Source organism: Chionomys nivalis, chromosome 6, assembly GCF_950005125.1.
Source record: "Chionomys nivalis chromosome 6, mChiNiv1.1, whole genome shotgun sequence".
Classification (NCBI taxonomy): Eukaryota; Metazoa; Chordata; class Mammalia; order Rodentia; family Cricetidae; genus Chionomys; species Chionomys nivalis.
The window spans coordinates 10,791,828-10,818,288 of record NC_080091.1 but is presented as its reverse complement, the minus strand read 5'-3'; the positions used below and the strand labels follow the sequence as shown (position 1 = coordinate 10,818,288).

The 26,461-nt window shown below is 56.2% G+C and overlaps 2 protein-coding genes across 2 annotated transcripts; one reads left to right on the top strand and one right to left on the bottom strand.

The window, feature by feature from the left end:
* On the top strand, positions 1-20,556 carry Sh3gl1 (SH3 domain containing GRB2 like 1, endophilin A2). Its single transcript, XM_057771456.1, has 10 exons — positions 1-185; positions 17,066-17,134; positions 17,232-17,304; positions 17,881-18,024; positions 18,135-18,268; positions 18,360-18,518; positions 18,649-18,752; positions 19,126-19,250; positions 19,329-19,385; positions 19,579-20,556. Exons 1-10 carry the CDS (start codon positions 141-143, stop codon positions 19,773-19,775), a joined length of 1,107 nt encoding a protein of 368 aa, XP_057627439.1. The 5' UTR covers positions 1-140; the 3' UTR covers positions 19,776-20,556.
* Positions 20,557-20,648: 92 nt separating this feature from the next.
* Mpnd (MPN domain containing) lies at positions 20,649-26,243 on the bottom strand. Its single transcript, XM_057771454.1, has 13 exons — positions 26,223-26,243; positions 25,893-26,170; positions 25,022-25,258; positions 24,515-24,635; positions 24,095-24,176; positions 23,848-23,944; positions 23,456-23,528; positions 23,306-23,382; positions 22,289-22,457; positions 22,131-22,201; positions 21,779-21,868; positions 21,387-21,479; positions 20,649-20,884 (listed from the first exon to the last, which is right to left on the bottom strand). Exons 1-13 carry the CDS (start codon positions 26,227-26,229, stop codon positions 20,798-20,800), a joined length of 1,482 nt encoding a protein of 493 aa, XP_057627437.1. The 5' UTR covers positions 26,230-26,243; the 3' UTR covers positions 20,649-20,797.
* Between the last annotated feature and the right edge of the window lie 218 nt (positions 26,244-26,461).

Genomic DNA, 26,461 nt, shown 5'->3' with positions numbered 1-26,461 from the left:
TAGCGGGCTGAGGCGTCTCCGGGGCGGGCGCGTAGAGCTGGCGAAGTGCTTTGGCGGAGGCAGCGCGGAGGAAGGAGGTCGGTTCGGCGGCACCGGCGGAAACCTGAGTCCGGGCGGGACGACCGACGGAGGGAGGCGGCATGTCGGTGGCGGGGCTAAAGAAACAGTTCTACAAGGCGAGCCAGGTGAGGCCCGGCCGGGCGATCGGGGCTTGGGCCTGGCTCGGGGGACCGCGGGCGAGCCGAGCTGGCTCCCCCAGGGCTGGCGGGGAAGAGGAGACCCGTTTTCCGACTGGGCAGGGGCACGGGGTGTGCGCGTCTAGGCGGCTCTAAAAAGCTCTGGAGGGCCGGCTAGAGGGCTCCACCGCGAGGGGCTTGCCGCCAAGCCTCATGACGTGAGTTCGATTCTCGGGACCCCAGGGAGGAAGGAGGGAACCCCGGTTTCCAGGCTGTGTACATCCGGACTCTCACTACATAACTTTATGCCATAGGAAATGTGTGTCTAGGTTGTTTTTTTTTTTTTTTAAAAAAAATCTTGATACATTTACCAAGTCCACACAAGGCTTAGAAAATCTGTCCCATCTCTTTTCTTCAGTATCTCTAAGATGGGTTGCAAAAACAAACGAAAAACTCCCAAACACTTGCCAGGTGGTACACATCTTTAGTCTCAGCGCTCTGGAGGCAGAGGTAGGCAAGGAGATCTCAGAGTTTGAGGCCAGCTAAGGTTACATAAGGAGACCCTGTCTCAAAAATGAAATAAAAAAGAAAAATCTGTTGGTAGACATAATACCGAATTATAAAGTACAGTGAAAAGTAATTTTCCAGGCTTCTGTTACAAAATGTCACAGGCTTTGTGTCCCCATTCCGAAACACATGTATTTCTTTGAAAGTTACATTGATATGGCTGTACCAGACTGTCGACTCCTGGGTACTTGGTCTTTCAGGTTCAGTGCTTCTTGGAGCATGAATCTGAACTGAAATTCTGCATTCTGTCTGCTGTGTTGACATTCAGGAGTTAGCTCTCCAGGTGGGCATCTGTTGCCTCACCCCCTGGGAGGAGCTCTGATCATCTTGACAACAGATGTCTTCTGACAACCTGTAACTAACAGCCCTCTGGAACTTTTTTCTTAGCTTTTTGAGACAAGGTTTTGCTTAGTAGTTCAGGCTGGCCCAGAATTTCCTCCTGCCTCTGCCTCCGGGGTGCTGGGATGACAGAATGCCACAGTTCAAACTTGCCTTCATGTATTGAAGGTCTTATATTGCCTTGAACTCCTGGGCACTGTGAGCCTGCTTCCTCGGCCTCTGGGTGCTGGGGCTTGGTCATATGTCTCAGGCTGGAGTGGCCTCTTGTTCATTATTCCCCTGTCTCCGCATCCTGGTGCTGGGTTACAAACAGTTGTACCAAGCCTCACTAGTGAGGTTAGTTTTGTAAGATAAATTCTCTACAAGTGGATTGCCAAGTTCATAGCTGAGTTTTCTGTTGTCTGTTTTGGGTTTCTTCTGTCTTTCCTCCCGTCAGGTCGGTTGGTCTCTCTCTCTCTCTCTCTCTCTCTCTCTCTCTCTCTCTCTCTCTCTCTCTCTGTCATTCTCTGTGTGTGAAAACCCAGGACCTTGTCCACAGTAGCAAATGCTCTACCTTAAGCTATGGCCCCTGCTTGATGATGTATTTTATGTGGGACAGATCTCAGACTGGGGGTTACCCAGGTGGCTGAGGCAGGAGAATCAAAAGTTCATGGCCAAGTGAGTTCCAGAAACACTGCCGTGCCTGTCACCCTAGAGGTCCCAGGGTCAGGACCGGCGTGGCTGTCTAAGCCTGTCTTCACTGTGCATCCCCTCCGGCGCCACTCTCAGCTCAGAGGCCTGTCCCAGTCCAGGATGTTGGAACAGCCACGCTCCCCTTCTAGGACTCCCAAGTAGTTCTCAAAATGCAGAGAACGGAACAGGGCCTGGCCTTGTTGTCTTAGTGTGGCCCCCTGTCTGATAGGTTGTGGCAGGATTTTAGCTCCAAGTTTAGCTGTAAGCCGGGTCTACAGAGTAATAACTTGTCTGTATCTCAGAACAGCAGCAGATGGTTTGGGTGTGTAGCTCAGTTGGTAGGGTGCTTACCTACCATGCAGGAAGCCCTGGTTTGTTAGAGTAGAAAGTCTACAAAGGGAGTTCCAGGGGTATGTAATGAAACTCCACTCAGAGGCCTGCAAGCCGTGGGTCCGTGCAGGGAGCCCTGTGACATGCAGTTCATTGCCTAGTTTCTGCTCCAAGAAGCCCCAGATGTGCTAATCCTGTGGCCGTGCAGTGCAGGCTGAGACTTCTGGGTGTGGTACTGGCGCGAGGAGATTCCACAGAGAGATGAGCAACAGTGTGAGGAATTGCTTGGCTGTGCCTGCAAGAAGGGCTCTCCCCATGGTCTGGAGAGGCCCAGCCAGAGGGAGCAGGCAGCTGGTGCTCGCTCTCACCCCAGGGACCAAAAGGAATGGATAAAGACATCTGGGCTCTATCTGTGGACCTTGGAGGGAGACTGGGGGGTGGGGGGCGAATTAAAGAAGGAAGTGCAGGAATGTTGAGTGTTGCAGTGCATGCCCTCAGATGGAGGTGAGTGGGTTTGCACCCGTGCAGGAAGTACAGTAGGCAAGCAAGCTCTGTGCCTGAGATCCTTGGAATGGGATGTCAGCCTGGGCCTGAGGCTGTCCTCCTGTTTGAATCCCTGTGGCTCCAGGTCCCTCAGCTGGAGAAGTCTCTGGAGGCCCCTCCCCTGCTGATTCCCAGCAGGCACTGACAGAGGGACCCATTGGGGCGGCCACCAGACTTTGCCTCTTGGTGGGCCACCATCCAGCCTGCCTACAAACCTGGAAAGTCCAGCTCAGCTGAGGATCAGTTTACTGTTTTGACATTCCAGGGCCCTGTCCCAAAGAATGACTGCTGTGCCCAGGAGTCTGAGCCAGCTCTAAAGAGCTGCACACAGATGGCTCGCAGCCCAGCCTTCTGTAGGATAGGAGTTTCCCCAGTTTCTCAACATCCCACTGTTTCAGCTGGGTCTCTCTCCTGTGTTTCTTTTTTCTGCTAAGTAACACCTCCGGGGTCTGAGTCCCCGGAATATCATTTCTTATTAGAGAAGCTACTGGCTAGGTGTGACAGGGCCTGCCTGCAATCCCTGTGGGTTCCAAGCCAGCCTGGGCTACATAGTGAGAGCCAGCAGGACAAGAGACTGAGCTCAGTGTGCAGAGCACTCACCTAGCTTGTAAGGAAGCCCTGGGCTCCATCCCCAACTCCTTCCCCCCCTCCCCCCCCCCCCCCCGCAGTGTAGGAGCCCACTCCTGCCATCTAGAGGTGGAGGCAGGAAGATCAGTTCAACTACATAGTATGTTTGAGGCCAGCTTGGGTTGCATGAGACTCTGTCACAGAAAAGATAAAAGAATCCTCAGCCCACCTGGCAAGAGTCAGAAATGACTGGTTATAGAAAGAGGTTCGGGATGTTGAGGCAAGGTATGGATGGAGCTGGAAGGCAGGATAGGTAACATAGGCAACTTCTGGCAGGTAAGACTGCGGCTCTGGTCCCATTGATACAAAAGTCACAGGTCCCCAGCTCATCTCCCAGCTGAGCCTGCAGGTAAATGTGAATGTGTCAAATGAGCTTGGGTGTTGAGGGAAGTTGGGAGTTTCACTTCCTACAGGTGAGGCAGTGGAGGGATGGTGGCTCCCTCTGTCTCCTCACCCTGGTGTGAGTGTGGAGGACTGAGGGTTCTGAGGAAGTCTGGGTGCAGATGGAAGTGGCCTGTGGGTGGCTCAGAAGTTTGTTTGGGTGCCTTCACTATTAGCTGAGCTGACTGGTGTCCTGGTCACTCTGTGATGGCCTGGAGGTGAAGTGTAACTAATATGGTGCTTGTGCCACCTGGAATGCGGATTTCACCCCCACCCCCCGGAATGCGGACTTCATCCCCCCTCCCCCCCAGCTTGCTTTTTGCCTGAGAGAAAGGGAAAGTTTGTAAAGAAGGATTGGTTGGTCTGATTTAGGAAGAAAATTGGCAACTGTGTGGCTGTGGGGTACCAGGCAAGTGCTTGGTGAGCCTCCGCCCCCACCCATAAGACCTGAAGGCTAGGAGGGGCTGCAGACTTAGGACTCTGTGGGTTTGAAGTTGTGATGCGCTCTCTCTCTCTCTCTCTCTCTCTCTCTCTCTCTCTCTCCTCGTTGGAGACGGAACACAAGGCCTCTTGCGGATGGGCATTCGGTGACACCCCGGCCCTCACTTTGAGGCCACGTTTAATCTATGAGCTGAAAGTCCACCTGAGTCAGAGCCCTGGGCTCCCAATGCAGCGCCCCAGCTATCGTTCACCTGGGTGTGGTAAGCCACCCCCACCATGCTTAGATAGCCTGGGCAGCTCCAGCCCAGAGCATCATAGCAGCCACTGTGTCCCATCCCCATCATCCCGTTAGGGACATGGTATCTGAGTGTCCCTGTTAGTGTGCCACTTCACCTCTTAATGCCCACTCCCCTCCTCCCTGTTCTTTAGCCTGTGCCCTTCTAGAGAGGCCCCTGCTTTGTGTATATGCATGCAATGCACATACATGTATCTCTGTGTGTGCATATGTGTCCATTCCCCTACCAGGCACAGCTGCACCCTCTCTGCTCTTGCACATCCCACTTCCCTGGTAGGATTTGAGAGGCCAAAGCAGGCAGCTGTGTGGGGAGGGGAACCAGGCCCAGGTTTGGCTCTCTGCTTGGCACCCCCAACTCCAGCCCAGGACTTTTTTCCTTTTTCTTGTGGGGGTGGGCAGGGGTCAACCTGAGGTACCATCCACTGTTAGAACCTAAGACTAGCGTGGCTGGCCAGGGTCCCCATGTCCAGCAGCATTGGAACTGCCAGTCTTCATCACAGCCAGCTTTTCATATGGAAGCTGAGATCACTGTGGCGGGCACTGTACCAGCTGAGCCATCTCATCCCCTGTTTACTTACTTTATTCCTCTGAGCTTTTGTTTGTGAGATGGGGTCTCAGTCTATCACCTAGGCTAACAACACACTCACACCCTGTGCTGGGGTCATGGCTGGGTCTCTGCTGTCTGGTCCTTTCTTGAGCTCTCCCTGAAAAGCTAGAGAGAGAACTGCAGCTTCTGGCAGCTGCCCTGCTCAGCCTCTTCCTGCCAGGGTCACCCCTGCTGCCTGGGTGGGTGCCCTCTGCTCCCTCTTCCTGCCCTCTGCAGGTCCGCAGGATGCCTCATCTTCCTTTTCCGTTCAGCTCCTAGAAAACCTGCTGATTTGAGCCCCTGGGGGTCATGGGACAACTTCCCAAGCACCGAAGGAACACAGCTGTGGCTTCCTCCACGGCCCTGACTCAGCACCTGCCGGCTGACCTCTCTGGAGGACTCCCATAGGCGGGTTCCTTCCTTTCTGGTTGATCCTCAGTGTTAGCCCCCTGGGATGTGTGGGGGGTGGCTGACTCCTGAGAACCAGCATGTTTACTCAGCATTTCAGGGTGACACAGGTGACAGGTGCCCTACTGCGTTGGCCTGGGTCACCAAGTCTGTGAGTGGAGACTGTACCCACGTTGAGCTGGGTCCCTGGCCTGCATGGGGACCGTGCCCAGAACTGTGTAACTACGTAACAGCTCAAGGGCCAAAAAGGACTTCTGGGGTCCAGTCTGTATTGTCCCCTAGCATTCTCTGGCAGGCGGGTGTCCTGTGTGCCATCAGACCAGTCTGCACAGCTCTGCCCACACCCCGCCGAGCTGTACTGTGCTTGCCCCACCTCTCTGTGCATTGTGCCTCATGCACCTCGCCCTGCCTGGTCTTCTACCCTCCGCCCGTTCCATCACAGACATGGCTGGCTGCTGGCGTCTCAGTGCTTAGTGGGGCAGCCCTGGCACTCTGGTGCCACTCTCATGTCATCAGATACACTCTGCTGTTGCGTGGCATACTCCTACAGGCAGGCCACGCCAAGCCCGTGTCCTGCTTTGTGGTGCCAGCTGACAGGCTGATCACAGGCAACACCAAGGTGGCCTCCTGCTCAAAGCTAAGAATGGGGCTTCCTCTCTGTGGCCTCCCACAGTGTCCCTGGCCTGACTTGTTGGGCACTTGAGGGAACTGGGTCATTTGAAACTTGGCCAGGAGCAGGTCTGACTGGTCTTACAGAGGAATTAGCCTGGCTCTAGCCTTCTGGCCTTAGGATGCACCTCCAGCACTCGGGAGAGGCTGCACTAGGCCGAGCTTTGGAACCGTGGGGTGGCAGGAGCTGATGGAGCAGGCTGAGGACAGCCAGGCCTGGAGGGGCCAGGTCACTCGGCTGGGAAACACCAGTCTCCATACACCCTCAGCTCAGGCGTTAGTCCACTGCTGGGGACACCGACTGCCTGGGTCTACGTGGCCTGCCTTGCACCTCATGCACCTGCTGTGGCACACTGCCTGACACAGCCACCTTGTCCCCTAGGTTCCCTCCATCTCAGTGCTGTTTGTGAGCCATTCCTTGACACCAACCACTCCCTCGCCCATGACCCTCATCCCAGCACCGAGTGTAACTCCAGCCACCCTTCCCCAGCTTGCCTGCCGACCCCTGCAGACCTCTGTAGGAGCCGGGCCTCACTCCACAGCCCGACCCCTTCCTTCACAGGAAGAACTTCACTTACTTACTTTGAGACATTGTTTCTTTCACCCAGCCTGTCCCAGCTTCCCAAGTGCTGAGGCCACTGGTGTTCGCCACCAAGTCCAGCTTAAAACTCCCTTTTAAACCCACCTTTAGTAGGCTCTTCCAGACTGTGACATATTGGCAGAATCCTCATCTAGAATCTCCCAGTGAGGGGGCTGGGTAGTGACTGGGGAGGAGCCCCACCTACCCCCTGTCTGGGCAGGGGCTCTGACTCCACGGCAGGAGGGGAGTCTTGATGTTTTTGCTTGATGCAAGTAGATAGCTATAGTTTCAGATACACAGGGAGAGAGTGGCGGAGCGAATTCTCTGCTCCATAGTGAATGCCCAGGTCTGTGGCAGGTTTAGGAGCTCTGCAAAGCTCAGTCATGCCCACCCAGAAGTTTCTCTTAGCCCTAGGTAGCTATAAAAAAATCATCATGGGAAGGAATATTGTTGTCACCACATACCTCCTCTGGGAGTCAGTCACCTTCCCTTGTCAGCCTCATCCTAACTCCCCGGTGTCCAGCCCCACCCTGCACCCACGATCTCAGGGAAATTGGGGTCTAGCAGGTTTGTGTCAGAAGACAACTGGTAGCCACTGGAGGACTTGGGGGCAGCAAGGTTGCAGGGGCCAGGAGGGCGGGTTGGTAGTCAGTGGCTTCTCTTAGAGACTGTCTTACAAAGTGTTCAGACATCACCATGGCCAACAATGTCAGTAGCCAAGTGCAGTCCAGCCCCGCTGACTCTCAGCAGGACAGTATGTGATGTCGTTGTCAGGGCTCAGCCCAGCAGTGAGTAGAGAAGCTCTCTGAGGTCCTTTCTACCCTCACCAGCAATGCACAATACCAGCTGGTAGCAGAGCCTGGTGAGGTGGCAAGCTGCACTGTCCCTTGGCTGTGCACCCCAGACCTGCGGGACACGGGTCATCTCCCTTCCTCAGTGTAAGACACAGATGTTTCTAATGAGATCTAGAATGAGTTCTGTTGGCTGGGTACAGCAAGATGGCATGGGGCGCTGTCAACGGGACATGGCAGATCATGATCCAATGTCTGCTAAGCAGTGGTTGGAAAACTGGTTTGTGTGACCTGTCCATGAGTCACCACTGTCCTGGCTGTCCTTTGTCCTAGCGGAGGTGGAAGACATGTGGATTTTTGTTTTTTGTTTTGTTTTTTTTTTTTTTGGTTTTGTTTTTTGTTTGTTTTCTTTTTCTTTTTTTTTTTTCATTTTTTCAAGACAGGCTTTCTCTGTAGCTTTGGAGCCAGTCCTGGAACTCACTCAATAGACCAGACTGGTCTTGAACTCATAGATACAGAGATCCGCCTGCCTCTGCCTCCCGAGTCCTGGGATTAAAGGCGCAGCGAGTCTCGCTGTTTTTACAGTGGGGCAGCATGTGGTTGTCATGTGACTGACCCATTGCACGGGTGCCCTGACTTTCTATGGGAGCTCTGCCTGCTTGCTGTGACTGTATCTGTGTCTCTCTGTGATCCTGGCCTGGGAAATCACCAAGTCATTCCGTTGGTGTGACCCTATCCAAGCCTAGACCCATGGGTAGGTACCGTGTGTTTAAGCCCTTGTGGAGTGTGATATTTTAGCCACCCTGCCATGTCGTCCGTGCCTGGGAGCTGCAGACAGCTCAGGAGGCTCCCAGGTACACAGTTGGCCCTGTGCTCTGAGAATCAGGACTGCCAGCCAGAACATGGGGTCCTAGTGCTCAGGAGGCAGAGGCAGGAGGATCACCATAAATTGAAGACAGAGACCCATTGGACTCCTGTGCTTGGCCATGCCCATCACTTTGAGCCCCTGGCACCCAGCCTCTGCATTCCCAGCACAGCTGCCTGGTGCAGTTCCCCTGCATCCCCAGGATTGGCACACACACAGGACCGGGGTCTGAGCTGGCATCTGTGCCTGTGTTCCTTGTGGGACCAGAGACTGCCATGCTGTCTTGTCCCAGCTCCCAAAGCCTTCCACCAAAGGACACTGCGGCCTCCACACTGTGGGCTCCAGTCGGTGTATGTGCTTTTTAGTGGCTTCCTTAGCGCAGTGCTCTGCATTATCGGTCCCTAGGGTGAGGAAGTGGGTGAGCCTTGCAGACCAGAGAAACTTAGTTTGCCATGCTGGTGTTGTGCCATGGATTAGGGTGACGGACTCCAGTGTCCTCCCAAACCAAGGGCCCTGTGCTGATGGCTGTGGGAATGTGTTGAGTTCTCTGAGAGCCATGGTCACCCTGCTTTAGTCACTGAACTACATGCCTGAGAGAGGCTTGTCCTGGCTCAGTCGGGAGATCCAGTCCCTGCCCATTGGCCTTTTGTGTCCCCAACAAGGGCACACTCATTGCTCTGAAGACCAGGCCCAGTACCTGGACCTTTAGGATGGTCAGTTCCTTGTGAGAGAAGACAGCCAGTGCCCTGAATCTTTGTCCCCATTACTAACCGAAGGCTATGGGGGTCCCTTCAGGGTCCCTGCTTATCCTCTGCTCTGCAGAACCGACCTTCAGCTCTGCATACTTTACCACTGCCCACTTGAAAAGAAGCCATTGGTCACAGGCACCACTGCATGGTCCTTCACGGAGCTGGTGGTGTTCAGGTTTGTCCCGAAAACCCAGCTTGCCAGGTTAGTCCAGAGGGTGTCCCATACCCCATAACCCTTAACAGCACTTGCCTGCAGCGATGGGGGCTGACTGTGTCCACGGGTACGGGCTGTAGAAGGGTGAGCACTTCTGAACCTGGTGCCCTGTACAGAATGGGACTGACTGGGCTCCTCCCCTTGGTGTCCCTCTTCTCCGCCTGCCTCCATACACCTGCCCACTCTTGCCCTCGGCCGGACATAGTGCTGCCCATGGCCTGCTGAATGGGTGTGCTTCTCCCTCCTGAACCTCACAGAGAAAGATAATAGTTGTTGGCCAGATGGTGGTGGCACACACCTTTAATCCTAGCCCTTGGAGGCAAGAGGCAGAGGCAGGTAGATCTCTGTGAAATTGAGTCCAACCTGGTCTACAGAGCAAGTTACAGGACAGCCAGGGCTGTACAGAGAAACATCTCAAAAAACCTTAAAAAAAGTTATGTGAGCAGCAGCACCTGGACAGGGCAGACCTGGGGTCAGCATGCGAGCATCCCCAGTGTGTGCAGTGCTGTCTTACTGATAGGGCCAATGATGGGCGGCCCCTGTAGGAAGGCTGAGTGATTCACGGAACACATGGCCTACTAGAATTCAGATGTGGGAAGAAGAGGGCACCAAGCACAGATGCCACCCAAGCGTCACCATGCTGTGTACTTGTCCCCACGCACAGCTGGTCCCTCCCTGCAGCTGGACCGAGGGCAGGAAGGCTTGGTACTGCTGTCATCCTGGACTGAGACTGGGCAGTGTGACACAGTAGGGGAGGCGGTCGGGAGACTTGGGGTGTGGGCATTTTCTCCAGTGAATGCCGGGAGTAGGCGCGAGAGCCATCAGCTTGTGGCTCAGAGTCTGCTCAGTGTCCTGAGGGTGGCCATGTCCTTACCTGAGGTGGGGACATAACTACCCAGACAGAACAGGGAAAGTAGGGTCTTTAGAAGGGTGTGGTCACCAGGCTGACTGCACAGGGGTTAAGAGGCAGTGAACCACGCAGGGATGAGTTGGCCGCTGTGGGGACATGTGGGGTTCCCAGCCTCCCTCACCCCATCCTTGTTATGCAGCCATCAATGATGCAATTGATAGGGCACAGTCCCCTCCCTACCCTGAGGAGCTTGGGTAGGTGTCACTGGTACCCAGGGCTGGGTGCAGCTGAGGCGGGGGTTTACCCCTCTTCATTGTTTTGTCTAGTGTGGCTAAGGGCTGGGTGCCTGTAGAGCGTCACCGTGCCCATGCTTGAGTTCTCTTTCACTTACTGTTGGCAATCAGACACAGCCTTGGCCAGGCCAGGCAGTTGCTCTGCCACTGAGCTATGTCCCAAGTTCTGCCTTGTTTGTTATTTTTTTTCAAGATAGGATTTCTGTGTGCCCCTGGCTGTCCTGGTACTCGCTCTGTAGACCAGGCTGGCCTCAAACTCAGAGATCCGCCTGCCTCTGCATTTCAAGTACTGAGATTAAAGTATGAGCCACCATCACCCAACTTGCTTTGCTTTTTTAAAAGCAAGCTAGCCTCAAACTCACTGTGCAGGGGAAGATGACCTTGAACTCCTGGTCCTCCTAGCTCCCACCTGAGTGCTGGGGTGACAGGTGTGCCCATCATGCCTCTGCTTAGAGAAGGGTCTCTCTGCCGCTGCCTCCCCACCCCTCCGTGGGACAGTGGCTGCTCAGGTGCTGCTCCACCCACATTACAGCTGAGGGAGCTGAAGCAGGAGGACTGGGTCTGGGATTTCGTCGTTGTTTGGGGTATTGAAGATGGAACCCCAGGGCCTCTGCGATACCAGGAGAGTGCTGTCCTTACTGGCTCAGGACTTTCATCCCAGCTCTGAGGTACAGGCTCCCAAGCAGAGTCTTCTCCCTATCATGTGTCACCAGACCTTGTGGGCACACCTATGGTGACTTAGCCTTGCCACACTGAGAGTTTATTATCTCAGTAAATATTATCTCAACAAATATGCAGTGCCTAACTGGGCGATGGTGGCGCACGCCTTTAATCCCAGCACTCGGGAGGCAGAGGCAGGCGGATCTCTGTGAGTTCGAGACCAGCCTGGTCTACAAGAGCAAGTTCCAGGACAGGCTTCAAAGCTACAGAGAAACCCTGTCTCAAAAAACCAAAAAAAAAAAAAAAAAAAAAAACCAAATATGCAGTGCCCATGGTCTGCTGGTCTGGCATCTAACTCAGCATCTGCAGCCAGGTCAGCAGACCCCCAGCAGTGGGGGTGCCAGTCCCCGCCTCACTCACCCAGCTCGCCGCAGGTCACTGGACTGCAGAGCCTAGGCTCTCTACCTGCCCATGTGTCTGTCCCTTGTTACCCAGGTCTGCTGTGATTGGTGCAAATTGTAGTCTCGGGAGGCTGAGCAAGGCTTGAGCCATTCCTCTTGTTCTTCAAAGAAACCTCTCATTTCTTCCTTTGTGTCCTGTGACACAGCCACACCTCACCCCCACCATCCAGGTCCCTAGAGTGCAGAGCAAGAGTCTCCTGATTTTCTCAGACTTTCTAGAACCTTCTGCCATGGTGCGGGAGGTTTCTGTGGGAACTGGACAACAGCCCTGACTCCTGCTACTTCTAAGGCCACCAAGGTGCAGCAAGAGAGGGCTGAACACGTGCAGGGTGGATTCTAGCAGACAAGACAGCCAGGGCTGGGACTTCAAGAGCTGCAGAAACTCTGGCATGGCCCACAGAAGGCTGCTCAGACAGAAAATAATAGGGGAGGGGCAGAGCACCCCCAGCTGAGGGAGGCCAGTGATAAGCAGCCTGGAGCCTGAGGCTGTGACTCCTCAGAGCTGGAGGGGTGGGTGGGGTAGGGGTTCAGGGGCTTAGATCTGTCTCCCCCATTTTTCTTACATGAGGGAACTAAGACTTCTATTGGGACTCACACCTGAGAGCTAGCCTGTGCTCCCAGGGCTATGCAGTGGCCTCGGGTACCGCCTTCCAGGTGGCAGGTGGGCCTTGTTGTTCAGCCCTGCATCCGTGAACCCCTCCCTCATCCCCAGCATGTGTGGAGCCAGGCCGGCCATCCCTCGGGTCAGCAGCAGCAGCTCGCCCTTGGGCCTCAGGTGACTGCTGCCTCATTTGTTTGTGGTTTGACTTTTCTTTCTTTTTCTGAGTTTTCGTCTGAAGTTGATTTTTCCAGCATGTAAGGCACAGCCCTCCTGCCTCACCCGACAGATGAAAAGCTGAATCGACCAGGCCAAGAGCCACCTGGGTAGTGGGTCCCAGGGCAGTTACCATCAGGCATCACTTCCTCTCAGCCTCTGCCAAGGCCAAGTGTACACAGGGCCAGCCAGTACCATTCATGCTGTGGGACAGAGGGTTAGGAGCCCTGCCCAGCTCAGAAGAGTAAGGAGTGCAGGATGCCTGAGACCACCCCTACTTTCTACCTTTTGACCATTTACTGCCTGGGGTGAGCCTGCCCACCCACCACCACCTCCTCTGGCCTAAGGCTCTGTGGTGTCAGCCACCTCTGCTGATCTTGGGTCCTCGCCCTCAACTCTCGGGGCAGCAAGAGAAGGGGCTGTGGGGTGCAGTCATCATCCACTCTGCCCATGAAGAGCAGAGCCTGTCGGTGTCCTTGTATGCTAGGCCTGGGGCAGTGAGGGACACCTACCAGGCCACTAAGATGAGACACTGGTGACCACCGGGTGCTGAGCAAATCTTTCCCATGAATGCAGTCTGGAAAGACTTGGAGACAAACAGGAAGTGACAGACAGTGGACCAGGCTGTGTGGGGCCTTGTGCAGATTCCTACTGTCCCAGCCAACACTGAGACCCCAGACTGTCTTAGGAAGGCAGTGGGGACTGCCTAGGGTCCAGAGTAGGGCCTCAGGTGTCTTTTGGCCATGTCAGGAAAGAGGAGGCCCTTGGCAAAGTCAGGCCTGACCTGACCCCAGCTGCCAGACTCCCACAGGTGGCTTGTTCCAGAGTCTACAGCATCATGGGAGGCCTGGAGCATTCTGCTGCATTCTAATGCAGCCCTTGTCCTGGTGATCTCCACCTGAGAGCCCACAGTCTATGGCTCCCAAAGTTCAGTTCCCACACGAGCTTTAGCCCACCACAAAGGGCTGCCTCCTCCCTGTATGCCCCTGGGAGCCTGCTCAGGTCATTGGGATACCTGCTTAGAGTTCCCACCGGGAGATCGGAGTGATTGCAGGCACCACTGCCACTCATGCTAACCGAGGCAGTCTGTGGTGTGGAATCACCACACCCTGGCGGCACAAGGTGTGGGACTTCCTGGTAGGCCAGAGGAAGTTCCTTCATGCCTGCTGTCACAAAAGGAGGCAGTGGCTTGCACAACCAGCAAATTCCAAATATTTATGAGAGCCTGTGATGTGTGATAAGGGCCTATGATGCCTTCCTGGACACAGCGGTGGCTCCTGTTGACACCCTGCTCTCTCCACATCCTGCTATTGCTGTTTTGAGCAATGGAGACCTGTGTCTGACCCTGGGGTGTGCTATTACCTCCAGGGACCACGAGCCTCCATGGGGCAGTCACCTTCCTGCATGTCCCCTCCCATTTTATTTTTTAAAATATTTTTCTTTCGTAATTTTTTTTTTTTTTTTTTTTTGGATTTTCGAGACAGGGTTTCTCCGTAGTTTTTTGGCTCCTGTCCTGGAACTAGCTCTTGTAGACCAGGCTGGCCTCGAACTCACAGAGATCCGCCTGCCTCTGCCTCCCTAGTGCTGGGATTAAAGGCGTGCGCCACCACTGCCCGGCTCTTATGTAATTTTTTATTTTATGTAGACTGGTGTTTTGCCTTCATGTATGTCTGTGTGCGGTGTCAGATCTTGGAGTTACAGACAATTATGAGCTTCCATGTATGTGCTGGAAATTAAATCCAGGTCCTTTGGAAGAGCAGTCAGTGCCTTTAACCACTGAGTCATCTCTCCAGCCTGTCCCTTCCCATGTTAGCGTGTAGGCAGGGGACTCGAGCAGCTTATAGATGAACCTTACCCAAAGGTCTGGGTTCTGGCCTTCACTCTGTGCCTCTGGGGAACTGGAGGCACCTGACTGAGGAGGACACTTGAGTTGGGTCTCTGTCAACAATACTTACCCCCTTTTTGGAGAGTTCAGTGGGCCTGCTCTATCCTTGATTGCTCCCCACCTAGAGCCAGGCATAGGCATGGGGTAGGTCCGGCTTGGGTGTATGGGGCTCCATGGCTCCGCTCAGCAGGAAGGTACAGGGTGGAAACTGAGAAAGGGGTGGCTGTGACCCCCCAGGCTCAGGCTGCTCCTGCCCTGAGGTCCCCATCTGGGGACACAGAGTCTACGTATAGCAGGACAGAAGGCTAGATTGCAAGCTATCCCTCTCTCTATGAACTGGTGACCACTAGGGGCCTGGCGTGGTACCCACACACCTCCCTGCCCTCATAGCCTCTCTACCCTATGTCCTGTCCATGCCGCCACACCCCACCCCCGCACCTGTGCTCTCGGGGCCGACACGGGCTCCCAGTGTCCTGCGGACGGTCGCAGCATCCTGTGAGTGCTGTGCCTGCCGTGATGCTGCCACTGCTAAACTGAAGCGGGTGAGCCTCTGCCTACACCGTCGGGTCCTTCAATGTCCTCGTGCCCTACAGGACGGCCCTCACCTATGTCAGCCTGCCCCATACTCTCGCTTGTGGCCAGGTCCCTCCAGGAATAGGCTGAGAGCTGCTGTGCATGAAGCTTGGGTCCACCAGACAGCATGGCTCTCTATAGACATTTCTCATGCACTGTGGTATTGGACATTAGGCCCTAGTTTGACCCTCTGGGTCACTGTGACGAAATGCAGCGTGGAGCCACCCTTTGCCCACCCCACCCCCTTTAGCGTCACTATCTTTGTTGCTCAGACTGAATCTCCCAGGGCCACTAATCACCTTTCCTTACTATGATAAAGGAACATGACCGTCCAAGGGTGGTGGCCAGGCAGGGCAGGGCAGCTCCCATGTTTCTTGCAGAATCCTCACTCTGCCTAGCTTCTCTGTCCCCTCCCTCATGGCTCCTCTGCACTGGTCATCCACAGCATTCCCCCTGCCATACTTAGTCTGGCCATGCTGGAGCAGAGCTGGGGGTCTCATGCTCAGGGCAAGTCTCTACCCATTGGCGGCACCTCAGCCTCTGTGATCCCGTTGGGAGACCCATCTCCCTGTTTTGCGTACCCCCACCCCAGGTGCCTGGTTTACAGGTGACATTGTCAACAGAGGCTGTGCCAGGCAGACCCAGCAGATGTGGCCGACCCACCAGCTCCTGTCCTCTAAGAGGGGACAAATCTGTGGAAACAGGCTGGCCAGAGGATTGGGCAGTCTTGGGGCATGTTGCCTTGAGCTAAGGTCCCTGGTGGTGTTGGGCTTAGCTGACCACTACCCAGTTTGCTCCCCATGGTGCCTGCAGCAAGGCAGCTCTTAGCAGGAATGTGGCCTCCCACAGAGCTGGCACTTTCTGCTGAGAACCTAGGTGTTTGCATTGCCACCATGCAACCCCTGCTGTGCTGTGGGCAGCTGCGATGGTCCCTGCAGACTTGTAAATGGACCTGCACCCTGTCTTCTGGCTCTGTGGAGTGCAGACGTCTGTTCTCCCGCTTTCCCTCCATGCCCAGGAGCTATGGAGGGCACTGTTGAGCCCAGAGTGTGAGGGTGCAGCTTGCTTGTGCCGTGTATGGTGGCAGGGATGGGGGCCCCGGTGGAGCTCTTGGGCCTTGGGGAGACTGGATTCCCAAATCACAGGTATGCTCCAGGCTCCCCTCTTCCTGCCTCATTGCTCTACCTGAGACTCCAGGTCCCCAGGCCCAGGTGCTGTCCCCCGGAAGCTGTGGCCCTGCCTCACTTCTCTGCTTTTACCAGAAGAGCCAGGCCTTGTGGTGGGCGACATCCTGCCTCTGCTCAGCCTGGAGAAGCGAAACCGGCCTGTAAAAGCCAATGGGGCTCCCTGGGAATACCCAAAGGAGGTAGCCTGTAGGGCCTGCTCAGGGAGAACTATAGCTACAGGGGCTGTGGGGGCCCCTACTCTCTTCCTGTCTCTCACTACCCCAAGCCCTGTCCTCTCTGAGAGAGGCTCTGGGGAACCCCAGAAGCAGCCCTGTTCTATGGGCAGACCAGAGAGCCTGAAGGCTACTCACAGGCACAGGGCTGGGAGGTCACTTCCTGATGTCTTTGGTCACTTCCTCCCAGGACATTCTACACAGTCCTCCTTACTGCCCCTGCCTGTGGTATGAGGCACCACATGGCCCTTGCAAAACCCTTGCCCATATCAGGGTCAGAGTCGGGGGTACCAAGGCCGTGGCCCATGAAAGCCTCACTGGCATCCTTCTCTCGGGAGGCCAGTCTGCTGTTCTACATATGGGGTGTGCATACCCCATGTGGGGGGACCAGGCAATAGCTGCCTGCTTGTCCCAGAGGTTGGGTATGATGAGTGAGGATGGCTGTGGTGGACAGACTGGGGGAGCATGAGGTCTCGTGCCCCAGAGGGGCGATAGACACTGTTCCGCATTCAGATAACATAGGCACTTGGGGTTCTCTGCCATATACCTGGGTCTCCAGCACCCTACCCCAGGCTCTCAAGTTCTGGTTTCCTTGAGGGGCCATCCTTATTGTGGGTATCAATGTTACAGTGGCAAGCACCAAGGATTCAGGAACACAGGAGTCTCCTGAAGCCTGTAGTACCCATATACGTAGGACATGGTACAAGCTCACATGGGGCCTGCTTTGCCTCTCCCAAAGTGACCGGGTCAACCCAATAACTGTGAAAAGTGAACAGTCCTCACAAGGTGCTGGGTTGAATCACAGCACACCCCAGCACTGGCTCGGCACCCAGACTCCCCGTCAGCCTGTTTGTCCCCTCCTGTGCCCTCACATGCCTCCTTCCTTCTACCCAACAGCTGGTCAGCGAGAAGGTTGGCGGGGCTGAGGGCACCAAGCTGGACGATGACTTCAAAGAGATGGAAAAGGTAGGGGTCCCAGGCACAGTCCACACTTCTGGAGGACAAAGGGGCCTGCACCATTCTGCCTCGGTGTCCGATGTTCCAACACTGGCTCTCTTCGCAGAAGGTGGATGTTACCAGCAAGGCCGTGGCAGAGGTGCTGGTCAGAACCATCGAGTACCTGCAGCCCAACCCAGGTAGGTCACCCGGAAGTGGTGACCGTGGCCCTCCTGACCTCTCTTCTCCTTGCCACCACATACAAGGGTCCCTTCTGCTTCTGCTGACTTGCTGGGCCGGTGTGCAGTGGGGCCAGATCTTCCCAGGGGCACAGGTTGGAGATGGGAGGAGGTGGAGTCCAGGGCCGTGGAGCAGACTGCAGTACCACGACCATGGCCTCTAGTCTCCACGACACTTCTTTTTTTTTTTGGTTTTTCGAGACAGGGTTTCTCTGTGGCTTTGGAGCCTGTCCTGGAACTAGCTCATGTAGACCAGGCTGGTCTCGAACTCACAGAGATCCGCCTGCCTCTGCCTCCCGAGTGCTGGGATTAAAGGCGTGCGCCACCACCGCCCGGCTTCCACGACACTTCTTGAGGAGGCCTTAGGGAAGGGACATGTGGGATTGGTCCCTTCTTTGTTGAGTTGCCAAACCCCTGGGAGGGCATGAGAAGACACTCCTGTCACTTGGCCCACTGGCCAGTGCAGGATATGTGGTCCTGGTTCAGGGGAAAGGAGCCTGTCGGTGTCCCACCTGGGCTGTCTTTCTTCCCTTGCAGCCTCACGGGCTAAGCTGACGATGCTGAACACTGTATCGAAGATCCGGGGCCAAGTGAAGAACCCTGGCTACCCACAGTCAGAGGGGCTGCTGGGCGAATGCATGGTCCGCCACGGCAAGGAACTGGGCGGAGAGTCCAATTTTGGTGAGGGGCAGCTGAGGGGTCGGGTGGGGAGGGAGGGCAGCCATGTCCAATATTCTGCCCTGCCTTGGCATGTGGGGAACTCTTTCCATGACCTCCTCCCCTCCCTGCAGGTGATGCCCTGCTGGATGCAGGAGAGTCCATGAAGCGCCTGGCTGAGGTGAAGGACTCACTGGACATCGAAGTCAAACAGAATTTCATCGACCCGCTGCAGAATCTGTGTGACAAGGACCTGAAGGAGATCCAGGTGCCGCCCCATGCCTGGGCCCATGGTAGGCGGGGAGGGTGCCCCGTGCAGCTCTGCTGTTCCATCACGTGTCCCGTGTCTGCACCCACAGCACCACCTGAAGAAGCTGGAGGGCCGTCGCCTGGACTTTGACTACAAGAAGAAACGACAGGGCAAGATCCCTGATGAGGAGCTGCGGCAGGCCCTGGAGAAGTTTGAGGAGTCCAAGGAGGTGGCAGAGACCAGCATGCACAACCTCCTGGAGACTGATGTGCGTGTTGGGCGGGCCAAGGACCCAGGACACCATTCCACAAGGATGAGGGGGCTGCCCTCCCAGGCTAGGGTGCTGGTCCTCCAGGGCAGGTGCATGGCCATGTCATCTGGCCCCTTCCTGTCCACAGATTGAGCAGGTGAGTCAGCTCTCAGCCCTGGTGGATGCCCAGCTGGACTACCATCGGCAGGCAGTGCAGATCCTGGAGGAGCTGGCAGACAAGCTGAAGCGTCGGTGAGTGGTGGCTTCCCTCCTGCCCCCAGCAGTTCCTGTGACTACTGTGCGCCCTCTGCTGGCGAGCATGGGCTGTGCACCCAACCTGCCAGGCCAGGCACAGGCTTCAGTTGTGCCCTGCCTGATGCTGGGTTCTATCAGTGAAGCTGTGTGTGTTAATAGCAGTAGGGCCCAGAAGGGAGATGGCAGTGGTAGCGGGAGCCAGAGAATGAGAAGACGAGGGAGTTAGCTGGGCCAGCCGCCCAAGTTCACATTCCTGACCTGCTTTTGTCAGGTGGCCGCTTCTTGGGTGGCCAGGGATGTCCCTGTGCATCCTCACTAAACAGGGTGGAAGAAGAGGGGTGTGGGAACTCTGGGCTTTCCATTCCTGCAGGGTGCAGGAAGCCTCCTCACGCCCCAGGCGGGAGTTCAAGCCCCGGCCGCGGGAGCCCTTCGACCTTGGAGAGCCAGAGCAGCCCAATGGGGGATTCCCCTCCGCCCCAGCACCCAAGATCACAGGTAACAAAGCCCCACAGCAGGTTCCCTGGACTGGAGATGGCTGTCCAGCCACTCACACCTACCCTCCTCCACAAACAGCTTCCTCGTCATTCAGATCAGCAGACAAGCCCGCCAGGACCCCCAGCAGGAGTATGCGTGAGTGTCCCAGGGTGGAAGTGGCTGCTGTCTTTGGGGGTGAGAGAGGGAAAGAGGGGACAGCATTCCCCCACCACTACCACAGCTGCTGCACGTTGCTTATTTGGGGTCACCAAAGTATCAAAGCAGGGCCAACCTCCACCTGCCTTGGCCTATCTGCTGTCCTATCCTGACACCCCTACCCTGATCCCAGCACCCCTGGACCAGCCAAGCTGCAAGGCACTATATGACTTTGAGCCTGAGAATGACGGTGAGCTGGGCTTCCGCGAGGGCGACCTCATCACACTCACCAACCAGATCGATGAGAACTGGTACGAGGGGATGCTGCACGGCCAGTCGGGCTTCTTCCCGCTCAGCTATGTGCAGGTGCTAGTGCCCCTGCCTCAGTGACCACGCCTGCACCGACTCCCTGCACATTGTGGCAGCAGTCTAACGCCAAGGTGCTCTAGAAACACTAACGTTCTTCCAGGGGACCCTCCTCACTCTCCCAGCCCTGGGCCCCCCATCCTAAGACTTGGGAAGGGCCACCCTGAGGTCCTATTGCCTTCCTGATGGTGGCAGCTCCCACCTGTTTCAAACCCTCCCAGCCCGTTGCTGGCGATGGGCCCTGGCCCCTTCTCCAGGCTCCCCAGAAGCAGGTGGGCCCTTGGAGTCCCCATCCTGTAAGCTGAGGCTGGCCAGTACCCCAACTTGACACACAGAAATGCTTAGCACCAGCTATACGTGCAGAAGTGCACACAACACACATGTGCACACCTCCCACGGGACCACAGAACCAGCCTCAGCCCTGCCGAAGGCCAAGCATAAAGGCCCCGAAGAGAGGACATTCCCAGGTCCCTGGCACTTTCCTTTGAGACAGCTCCATTGGTACCTGTCCATGTGACCCTGCACCTGTAGGCTACCACAGGCAGCTGGCAGGTCCCTTCTCCGACCAGCAGAACTGCCGCAGCCCCAGCTCTGCATCATACCCTGCCAGGTGCCAGCAAGTGAGGCCTCCAGCCTGGGCTCAGTCACATTCCTCTCCACAGTGTCCCACAACCTATGGCTCAACCCTGGCATGTGGGGCCACACTCCCATCTCCAGTGGGCAACAATGTCCCGCTCCAGCCCAGGCTGAAGTGAACTCTACTCCTGATTTTTTAAAAAGTATTAAATGTCTCTTTCTACAGCCATTGCCCCATCTTAATTCAGCGTGACCCTGTCCCCTTGCAAGGGCCCACACAGCCCTACCACCCCACCCCAGCCCAAGGACCCCACAGAGCCTAACTTCCCCCCAGCCACAGGCTCATGCTGTGGGTACTTAGACTTTATTATCCAGCCCAAGGGTCCGCCTGCCGTCCTACCCCAGCCACAGGTCCGTGCGTGGGTACTTTATTGCCCAGTCTGGTCCAGGACAGCAGGGCCCACATGGCCTCAGCTCCCCTGCTTGAGCATGCTGCAGACCTGCTCCAGCACATGGCACATGCCCTGATCCTTTGGGGTCCTGCTGGCCAAGGACATCTGCAACAGCAGGACTGGGGTCAGGCTCTGCCCTGGACAGGTATCCCCTACCCCCTAGGGCTACAAGCCAAGTAAGGCCCTGCCAGGGTGAATGGGTACAGCACCCGGTAGGCCTGGGCTACCAAGACTGGTTCTGTAAGAAATTTCTTTGGTTAGGATTTGGAAGCAGGGTCTTGACTCTGTAGCCCAGGCCAACCTACAAGAAGACACACACACCCTCCCCACACGTGTACACGCCTTTGGGTGCTGGTTGACAGTGTGCCCCACTGAGCCTCACAATCTGAGCGACGTACAGTGCAGAGCACCCTCCTGGGTGAACTCCACACAAAAGGGGGGGACCTCAGGCCACATGCAGGAGTCAGTAGTTGGCAAGAGGGTTCACCTGGCCACCCAGGTCCTGTGACCTCCCTTCCCCTAGACTCTGGGGAAGTCTTTTGTTGAGACTCTGGGAAGTGGTTTGTGCTCCCCACAGGACCCAGGCTGCAGAGTTGCACAGTCTCACCTTGAGCTTGTCCAGGTAGGTATGCTCTGGGCTCCAGGCCTCCTGGAACCTCACGAGGTCAGGGGCGCCCTTGTAGAACTCCGCCAGCAGCACCTACAGGGCAAGGGCAGCACATCTGGCTCCTGTCCATTCTTTGCTCTGCAGCTCCCTCAGTTGCCAGGAGGGGCTAGGTTCCATGTCACCACAGTGCAGGCTCCTCCCAAGAAGTCACACCCATGATCCCTCAGGGATGACTAAAAGTCATTAAAAAATAGCCACACGCAGGTGTGCTGCAGGCACACCTGTCATCTCAGCACTGAGAAAGCTGAAAGAATGATCGTAAGCTTGGGCTACATAGGAAGGCCATATCTCAAGTAAAACAAGTGGACCACAGCCACAGAAAGATGGCTCACCATCTCTTGAAGGACATCACTGGTCAGGAAGCTGTCCTGGACATACGCCATCTCTACGTCCATAGGGATGCCATAATCACTGGGCCTTTGCTGCTAGGAGGAGTTGGACCAGTCAGAGAGGCCTTTCCTGTGCCAGGGGCGTCTAGGGTCTGAAGTTAAGGGATGTGGGAAGCCAGGGCGCAAGAGTAGCCACTGAAATACTACTGAGGCACAGCTGCTCAACACAGCCCCAAACTGGATTCCCTGCCTAAGACACAGCACATTCTCCAGCCCCCAAACATCTGCCCAGATTCGACCCTGCTGTACCCACTCACATCCACACCCTCAATTTGTCGTCTTCCAGCTTACCCACCTCGGGGGGAGGCATCACCCAGAAAGGGCAGATCTTGGACTCAGGGCCTGGGTTCCCAGAATAGTAGGGGGCTGTGGGGACAAAGACAGGTTGAGGCTGGGGACCCAGTGGTCCTGGTAGGGTGAGTCCCCCAACCTGGTGCCCAGCTGGGGCCTCACAGCACAGCAGGGCCAGGCAAGGCTGGAAGCCATTGCTGGAGCCTTGTAGTCTCAGCTGGTATTCCATCTGTGCATCGATGTCCTGCAGGGAGGGCACTGCGGGGCTGTGTGGGTGACTGTGGTACCAACCCACCAGGGACAGGCCTCGAAGGAACAGCACCTGGTGGATCTGGAGGCAGAGAAACTAGGGTTGGGGGTGGGGACCACCCCGAGTCTCACACAAAGGCAGTTAAGTGGTTTTCTCCCCCCCCCCCAACTATGGCAGGAAGTATGATTAACGAATACATCTGGGGCAGGAGAGACAGCTCAGTGAGTAAGAGTACTGGCTGCATTTGCAGGGGACCACAGTTCAATTCCCAGCATAGGCTGCTCACAACCCCTGTAACTCGGTTCCAAGAATCAGATGCCCTCTTCTGACCTCACTACATAAACACACTTTTTTTTCTTTTGGTTTTTCGAGACATGGTCTCTCTGTGGTTTTGAAGCCTTTTCTGGAACTAGCTCTTGTAGACCAGGTTGGCCTCGAACTCACAGAGACCCGCCTGCCTCTGCCTCCCGGGTGCTGGGATTAAAGGCGTGTGCCACCAGCCACCACCACTACCCGGCTTTTGTTTTTTCTAATTTAAATAGTGCATCTAGCTGGCTGGGTGGTATTGGTTGCATACCTTTAATCCCAGCACTTGGGAGGCAGAAACAAGCTAATCTTGAGTTCGAGGCCAGCCTATTCTACAGAGCAAATTGCAGGACAGCCAGGACTACATAGAGAAACTTTGTCTCAAAAACAAGAAAAAAAATTCCATTTAAACATAGCAACAGACCTATCCTCCCAGTACTTAAAAGGTACAGCAGGAGGATGCCTCAGTCTAGACCAGCCTGGGCTACACAGCAAAAGCCCTTGTTATGTAAAGCACCAAGCCAGCATTTCCACCCCAGACATGGGCACCCACACTCCCATATTTGCAGAGCATGGCCACTGTCCTTGGCCACCAGACAGCTAGCCCCCCCACAAGCCCTCACCTCCTCTTCAACAGTGGCCGCCGTATCAGTGTCCCCCAGCCGACTCCTGCAGGGGAAGGCTCTCAGCACGGTCAGCACTGTGGGGTTCCGAACAAGAAGCCGTCAGTCCTGCCCCTGGCGTGCCCTCATCCGCCCCGTCCGAGTACGCACTCTGATTGTTGATGTCCCAGCGACCACCAAGGTAGCCCACGACCTCACTCCGAGTCAGGTGACAGTGGAAGTCCTGGGGACGAAGGGGGAGGACAGACTGCACTTCCTGTGTCAGTGTAAGAGCCAGCTCAGCTCTTACCGAGCACCTACCACTCTCCTAGGGACGACACTCCCTGATGAGCGGCAGTGCCTGCACCTAGCGTGTGAAAGGCACTGGTGTCCGTTCCCAGCACCAAAGGGAAAAGGAGCTCCGATCACTTTCTGATAGCAAGCACTTAAGGAGTACCTGTTGTATATCATATCCCCGACTCCTCCGTGCCCCCACCCAGGCCGGCGAGGTCCTTCTCCCCTGACATGGAGGATGACCAGGCAAAATGACTTTGGTCACTTACCAAGAGGAACAGCACGTTACTGGAAACGGCCACGTTGAATGGCTGGAACTTGTTGATGGCAGCAAAGGATGTGACTTCTACCAAAGTGTGGGGGTTCCTGGAGTGGCGGGAAGGGTGCCAGGGCTTCAGGAACTCAGGCTCTTCCCAACCCTACCGCCTCCTGAGGCCCTGCCAGATCCTTGTCTCTGTGACCAAACCAACCAAAGGCACCAGGGAAGCCAGAACCAGGGCAGCCGGGGCAACTGACCTGGCAGAGTCACGACTGCCCAGCATGCAGTAACGCACCGGCACCTGGACCTTGTCCACGCGCTTGCCCAGGGTTGTGGCCTCTGGGGAGAGGGATGCGAGAGAAGTCAGTGTGAACCCCCCCTTCTGTTCTCTTTGCAAAGAAGCAAGGATACCCAAGAAATGAGAGGAAGTGGGGCCAGCAAGATGGCTCAGTGGGTCTTACAACCAGGCCTGATGACCTAGGTTTGGTCACCAGAACCCACATGGTAGAAGGGACCCAAGTCCTGAAAGGTGTCCTCTAACACATACCCTTGACCCCAGCTCTCAGGAAGCAGACACTCTGTGAGTTCCAAGCCAGACAAGCAGAGAGTGAAATCAGGCCTAAGAAACATCAAAGCCAGCTTCCTGCATCACAGTCCCCTCCTCTGTGGCCCCTCACCTGGCTCAGAGACCTTCCCAGGCGGTCTGCGGCCTTTGTCCTCTGCTGAGACCCCCGCCAGCACATCATCTTCATCCTCCTCCAGTAGCAGCTCCTCCTCCTCCCCTTCACTGGTGGGACTCTGGTGGAGTGGAGTTAGAGCAGCAGTAAGATAGCGGAGCGCCTCATCATACCCCCAAGTACTCTCTGGAGCCCAGGCCTGAGCGCGGGATGTCATTGCCTTGAGTGACCACCAGAGGGTGATGGTGAGCAGATGTGCCCAAGGCGCAGCTCCCTCTGCCCGTAGCACTTCATGGCTCCCACCCCCTTTAGAGTCAAAGTTGAAGTCCTTCCTCCAGCCGAGGAGGCCCTGCTGGCCCTGTCTGCCCTTCCCTGCCTCCCTCCTTCCTTGCGCTTTCTGCTTCAGCCTCTCAAGCCACCTTTCTGCAACATGCAAGGCCGTGTCCTACCCCAGGGCCTTTGCACACCTCCTCCCGCAGCGCACCACAGGTAAAGGCTTGTAGTCACCTCATCAGCAGCAGCTACTGGCATATGCAGCTGGTGTCGGCGGAGCCAGGCAGCCTTGTACTTGTCAAGTTTCTGGCCCTTGTACTTGACTGACGCCCAGCCACAGCCGGACTTCTTGGCCGGGTTGACGAGCTTCTTGCAGTGTGTCGCCCAGGCGCTGGGTGAGTTGAAGACTTGTCCAGTTTCCTGCCACAGGATCCTGCCATCCGGCTGCAGGTCCCCAATGAACTTCCTGCCCTGCAGGGACAGAGAGGGCTGGGACACGCCCACTCCCAGAGATTCCTGACTCTATGCTCCCTGAGGCTTGGCGTCCATGTTCTTCTAGGGCTCACAAGAGGCATTTTCCTAGAAACACCATCTGTCACACCAGTACCGCATCCCGGCACTCAACACCCAGCTTTGAAGTTAAACAGCAGCCAGACCATACATAGCAAGGCACGACTGTCAGCCCAGATACTGGGGAGGCTGAAAGACCACAAGTACAAAGCCTTCCAGGAACACTTTATAATAGACTTCTACTCAGAAGTAGAACCCCTACCTAGAATTCCCTAATGATGGACTAGGGGCGTGGTCAAGGGTGGAGCTCCCACCTAGAATCTCTGAGTGAGGGGCGGGGGGGGCGTGGCTCAGGTTCCATTTTTGGCACCACAAAGAAAGTTTTTAGCGTGATCGTTTTAAACAGTACTCATAGAGGACCTGGGAAGGAAGACCTCATTTTACTGATGGGGAAGCTGCTATCACACAATTGGTTATTCGTACACCCAGACGGCTGTGGTTACGGTTACGGCATTGTGAGAATCAGGCTCTGGGCTTCAGTTTCCCCTTACGCATGAGCAGTGGAGGACATGAACGGTCTCTGGGGGTCGCTCACCAGGTAGTAGATAGATAGCACCCCTTCGCCGGGCTCCAGCAGCTCGTCTTTGAGCAGCACCCGCAGCGTGACCGCGCGCCTCGTGAGCGCGCCCCCCAGGGTCAGCCCAGGCCCAACCGTGCTGCCTCCAATGCCACTGAGGCTGCCACTGCGCGCTCCGCTGCCCGCCCCGCGCTCGGGGTCCTCGGCCTCCGCGTCGTCCTCATCCTCTTCCGGCGCTTCATCGGCCACGGCCGCAGGGGACAGAGGCTCGGGAGCTGCAACGAGACAGCGACGGGCTGCAGAGATCGCACCCCTCTGCCCTGTCCCCGCCCGCACAGAGCGTCCTACCTGCCATGGCTGCCCTGTCTCGGCACAACCTCCTCCGGGTAACCGGGCTCCGCCCCGCGCGGAGACGCCGCAGCCCATTGGTCACCGGGGGGATGGGCGGAGAGGTTTGGCCCACTGAGGGGTGGAGGAGACACCAAGCCCCTGGTTTGTGCTCCGGTTGGAGCTAGAGGGCTCCGAGGCTGTTGGGGAAACTGAGGCGGGAGGTTGTGGGAGATCTGGACGAGGGACTCAGACCCAGG